The following is a 5,695-nucleotide window of genomic DNA, read 5'->3' on the forward strand; positions in this document are numbered from 1 at the left end:
TTGAATAATTATAACTATACTCCATAGTATAGCTGTTATAAAACATTCTAATCATGTTAAAGCTAGAGGAAATATAGACCATGTTAAGTAGAAATGTGGAAGATATGGAAAAGACTCAGATGAAATTCTATAGGTGAAAACTAAATGATCTGATAGAAAAAATACACTACGGATGGGATTAATAACAGATGAGACATTGCAAAAGCAAAGATTCGTAAACATGAAGAAGTAGCTGTAGAAACTGCAAAATGAAACAAAGAGACTGAAGGAAAAAATGAACAGAGCATCAGTGTCTGTGGGCAACTTCAAGCAGCCCTAAAGGGAGTGGTGAGGAAACTTTTGGGGGCTGGTTATGTTCATTACCTTGATGGCGATGATGGTTTCACAGTTGCACACATAGTAAAACTCATCAAATTGTATGCATTAGATATGTTCAATTTATTGTGCTTCAATCATGTCTCAACCTTGGTATAAAAAAATCAATTGGGAACTAAAATCCCAGATATAATCAACATGGGAGACAGAAGGAGAGAAGTGGTGGAGGAGTGGGTTGGGAGACCAAGTGAGAAGCAGCAGCAATTTTCTAAGCTTATCTATTTGGGAAGAGTGGGTATGGATACCTTTATATTAACTGCATAAATTGTTATAAAAATATGTTTTAAAACAGCTGTCTTAGGGCCGGCCGAGTGGCTCAGTTGGTTCAGAGCTCACTCAAGAGTGTGAGCTCTGAGCAACAGGGTCGCCGGTTCGATTCCCAGCCTGAGCTGAGCTGCCGTTGAGCTGACAACAGGTGGCAGGATGGCTTAGCTAAAAAAAAAAACCAGACAAACAAAAATCAAAGCTATCTTAAAATTTTATGAGTAGTCACTAAATGAAGCAAAATAGAAGGCATAACTTGAAACCAGTGAAAGTAGAGAATGCAGCAGAATGACTGACTAAACACACAAGAGTAACACAAAGATCAGTAGCTTCTCAACACACGAGCAGTAACCAATTAGAAAATATAATGGAAAACAATGAAGTTCTCATAGTAGTTTCAAATATACTGCAGGAATAAAACTAACAAAAAATGAATCAAACTTTTATGAGGCAATCTATAAAACTTTATTCAAGGACATTATTTTAAATTTCAGCCTCTTTACTGTGTTTCCTCCCTAACACTTACTAAAAACTGCGTTTTAAAAAACCATATTTTTTGCAAACGGTAATAAATGTTACTTAAGGGGAAAGACAAAACAATATTGGTTGAAGTCACTTGTTTTTGCCATCTTTTCCCCCATTAGACTGTAAACTTCTTGAGGAAAAAGATCTTGTCTGTCGAGTTCACTCTGTCCCCCACCCAATACTGCTCACAGTTGCAAAACACGGAAGAACTAACGCACTCGCTAGCCCTCCTTCCTCCACCTACTTTAACCCGTATTACGCAATAATACCCAGAAATTGCTCGATGCCTTCCACGTGACAACACCCCCACCCACGCCTCATCCCAGCCAATCAGGATGCTTTGCACCCAGGGCCACGCTCCGCCCCCACAGCCGCACGCGGAGGGATCTTTCTTTCTCAGACTGGTTTTCTTTCAGTGAGGCCAATGCAGCTGCGTGCTGCTCCCTGATTGGCTGTACGCTGCTCCCTGATTGGCTGAGAGGTGCGGGGCTGCGCGCGCAGGCTCCACCTCGGTTACTAAGGGCGGGAGCCCGCCGAGGGCGCCGGTGGCTGGTGGTGTTACGGACAACTCGAAGCCTGACCGCGTTTGCCATGCCGAACCGCAAGGGTAGCCGGAATGCCTACTATTTCTTCGTGCAGGAGAAGATCCCCGAGCTGCGGCGGCGAGGCCTGCCCGTGGCTCGCGTGGCGGATGCCATCCCCCACTGCTCTGCTGACTGGGCGGTAAGGCAGGACGGATGGGGTGAGAGGGGCCGGGCAGTGGGGTAAGTGGGAGGGTGAGGCGGGAGGGGAGACCCCCAAGAGGCCCGCAATCCCGTGGCCCCTGCCGGAGGGAGAGAGGGCCCCATGGGCCCGGCCCGGGGCAAACCGACGCTGGAACCGCCGCCCTTCATGCCCAGACACCTGCCCTCCGGGCCGGGGCACTCGGGCCTCCCTGCAGCCTCTCTTCCTGTCTCCCCCTTCCACCTTCCCCAGATGCTGACGGAGCAGGAGAAGGAGAAATACGCGGACATGGCTCGCGAGTGGAAGGCCGCCCAGGGAAAGGACTGCGGGCCTTCAGAGAAGCAGGTAAAGGTCGCCAGAGACCCGCGGCCACCTGCCTGGCCCCCAGGCACGTTCCGCAGATGCTGGATGAGCGAACGGGAGAACGGCCAGGGCGGCCCGCCGGGGGGTTTCCATCAGCACAGAGGAGGCTGGAAGGTTTTCACGTGACCCCCGGGTGTCACGTGACCCCCGGGTGTCGCGTGCCTGTTGACAAGCCAGCGGGCTCCCTAGCTGGAGCCCACGGTGTTGGCGCCGTCGGTGGCGAAGGGCCAGGGCGAACCCCGCGAGGCCGCCTGCCGCCGGGGAACGGGGGGGCGGCGCTTCCGGGTTTGCCCTGGAAGACCCCCACCCGCCCTTCCACTCCCCTCCGATAAGAAGAACCTGTTTTCCCGAGGGTTTGAAGGTCGTTTGGACCGCTCTCCCTTTTCCAATAACACCCAGAACCAGGCCAGCTGCCGTGTTTATAAACGTTGACACAGCAAGACTTGCAGATGTTGGCAAATATTTGTGTGCCTTACAGTTAAGAGTTGAAAAGAGTGTATTTGGGTAAATTTCTGTGTCGTGGAAGGTTGAAGTACCAAATAAAGTTTGATTTCTTGATGCGTATCAAGGAAACGCAGGGTAATTGTGGCGTTTTTCCCCGCCTCCCCCATGTGCTTTCCATTTTTTCATCGTGAAATTCCATTCTTATTTTAAACTGTCAACGTTGGATTGACATGCAAGAGAGCTGTGCTTGTTTTAGGTTCAAGAGATTTTTATTTTCTGGATTTATGTTGGAGTAGAAGCTTCTAATCAGTTAATTTGTACTTAGTTGTACTTGCGAGCCTTGGTTTTTTGGTGTTTTTTTTTTCCCCTGTTTCTGACTACGATTTCTTCTAAGACATTTCCCTTCAAAATGTAAGCCATGTTGTGTGTATGTATACCTCACTGAGACTTGGAATCAGCACAATCTGGTTTTCCCTTGACGTAAAATCCAAACAACATTAGAGTACTTTGATGAGTGATGTTCTTTTAGGCCACTGGACTGGCACATATTATGTGACTCAGTAGGGTTAGTTTAGGTTGTCAGTAGTGGGTAAAGGGCTTTCAGTAATAGTTGAATTGGTTATTTACCACTCACCTTTTGATTCGAAATATTTATAGATTTTGCCATTGTCTGCATTTCAGTGTTGGTGTAATTGACAAATTGGTATGTATTTACTCATGGGGTTCATTGGCCCAGAGAGGTTACTGAAATAATCTGGGGGCTTAATTTTGCAGCGGTTTTTCTAAATTTAAGAGTTTAAGTATGTGGTCAATCATTCTCTCCCTCTTTAGAAACCTGTTTCCACCCCACTGAGGAGACCAGCCATGCTTGTACCAAAGCGGAATATTTCACCCCCAGATATGTCAAGCTTGTCTCTAAAAAGTGACCAAGGTAGGGTAATCCTAAAATGTTTTGCTTAGATAAACTTGGGCACTCAAGACACTATGATATAGCTATCGATCAGTAAATATGTGTTCTGTTCGTTGTGATCCAGCATTTCAAGGTAATTGACTACAGGTGTTCAAGTATGATGGCGCTGCAGCTGTAAGAGATCAGGTAATTTGCATTTGTTGAAGTAACACTGGAGAGTTTTTTGTTTTATTTTTTACAAAAATCTGGTATCTTGGTTTCTACCACTTCATATGTTATGAAGCATACTTAACCGATTTAACTGTTTATAGACACTTAAATACATTTACGCTATAAGGTAAACATGAATATTGAGTTAGCCCAGAGAAGAACATCACTAATAAGAGTCCTTGCTGTTCCCCTCTGTTTTTATTAATTGTATTTTGACTTTGTTGAAGATTGATAAACTTTTAACAGTCTTAAGTTTTGTCAGTCCTGGTAAATAAGACCCTTCTCATAGCCTCACATTTCTTTCTTCTTTTAGAGAATTTATAAGTGGTCTTGTGTATATTCCTAAGAAGTAAATGATGAACTAAATTGTCATAGTTTATATCACAGTTTTTCTCCACTGATTCAAGTAGAATCAGTACTTGGGAAATAAAGTAGTTGACCTTTTTCCCAAACTTTTATAACGGTTGAATATTGGTCACAGCTTTTCTTGTCTTTCCAGAGATTCGGGGCTTATGTATAGCTAAATTATATAGAGCGGCCTGCAAGTTTGAATAATTTTGTGGCTTCATGCAAAGACTGATTAACAACTTTAATCCTTGCTAAGTGTAATTGTAAACATTTTGTTCATTAATCTGGTACAGTTGATGAGTTTTATCTTTTCCAGCTCCTTTAGGCATATAAAAACAAGGAAAATGGTTCTAAAACTTCTGTCTTTGAGATGCAACTCTGTTCATGTTGTCTTACGTTTTATTTTTATTTAATTTTTTTTAGCTCTTCTTGGAGGCATTTTTTATTTTTTGAACATTTTTAGCCATGGCGAGCTACCTCCTCACTGTGTACAGCGCTTTCTCCCTTGTGAAATAGGCTGTGTTAAGTATTCTCTCCAAGAAGGCATTATGGCAGATTTCCACAGTTTTATAAATCCAGGTAAGTAGCCAGATAGAGTAAATGGCAGGTCTTAAAAAATACATTTTTTAATCTTGACCTTATTTGATAATAGCATTTTTCTTAAAAGCTGATGCACAACTGAGTTCTTAAAATGTAACAAGACTTCATAATAATGGTTGAAAAAAACTGTTAAGAATTAGGTGTTGACACAGAGTTTTTGGTTTAGGCTTTTAACCTCAGGTAAGCATTAGAGTTGGGTGGGTAGAAGGCTTGAAAACATGGACCCTGCTATTCACTTACCTGCGGCTTTACATGTCAGAATTTTCTAAAAGCTTTTTATACCTTGGCTCTTTTCAAGAATTTCTTTGCCCCATCCTTCACCTCAGCGGTCACTACTTTTTAACCTGCTGTCGCTTTGTAACCTTGAGCCAAGTACTTAACCTTCCTGAACCATGAGCTCATCTGTAGTACGGGGATCATGCCTAGTGGAGAGCTGCTCTGAGGAATACATGAGACACAGAGACAGCCTCATACTTAATAGGCTCTTCTGCCCATCAGGATCTCTTCTTCCCGTCAAAAGCAGTTAGTTACAAACACATAGGATTCGATTCAGTTCCCAAGAGGATAGAAGTCGTTAAGGAAACACTGTACCTTTAAAGGTAAATGGGAGAATGTGTGGGAAGAAGAGACAAGGAGAAGAGCTTGGGGAAAGAAGAACTTCATCTTTAGTTTTTGGCAGTTGCTCTAAATGTCATTAAGACAGCCCAGCACTTTCCCTTGTTTTCAGATGACAGAAAAAGTAATCATCGTGCTCATACTTGGGAGAGTTGCTGCTTAGGACAAGTCAAATAACTACTGTTTTCTGTATGGTTGTTAAACATTAGAAAGGTAGCATTTGGAGGGCCGGCCGAGTGGCGCGATGGTTAAGAGCTGGCTTGGGATGCCAGAGGGCCCCGGTTCGGATCCCACATATGAGGGCCAGTGACACTGCCC

General features: G+C 44.0%; 1 protein-coding gene across 1 annotated transcript in view; it reads left to right on the top strand.

Moving 5' to 3' along the window:
* The first annotated feature begins 1,600 nt into the window (after positions 1 to 1,600).
* Positions 1,601 to 5,695, top strand: part of MAEL (maelstrom spermatogenic transposon silencer) — an 18,743-nt gene continuing 14,648 nt past the window's right edge. The window contains exons 1-4 of the mRNA XM_019647339.1: positions 1,601 to 1,887; positions 2,140 to 2,232; positions 3,526 to 3,625; positions 4,586 to 4,741. Of these exons, the coding sequence (XP_019502884.1) occupies positions 1,756 to 1,887; positions 2,140 to 2,232; positions 3,526 to 3,625; positions 4,586 to 4,741 (481 nt within the window). The 5' untranslated portion in view covers positions 1,601 to 1,755. The remainder of the gene's footprint in view (positions 1,888 to 2,139; positions 2,233 to 3,525; positions 3,626 to 4,585; positions 4,742 to 5,695) is intronic.

Source organism: Hipposideros armiger, unplaced genomic scaffold, assembly GCF_001890085.2.
Source record: "Hipposideros armiger isolate ML-2016 unplaced genomic scaffold, ASM189008v1 scaffold_6, whole genome shotgun sequence".
Classification (NCBI taxonomy): Eukaryota; Metazoa; Chordata; class Mammalia; order Chiroptera; family Hipposideridae; genus Hipposideros; species Hipposideros armiger.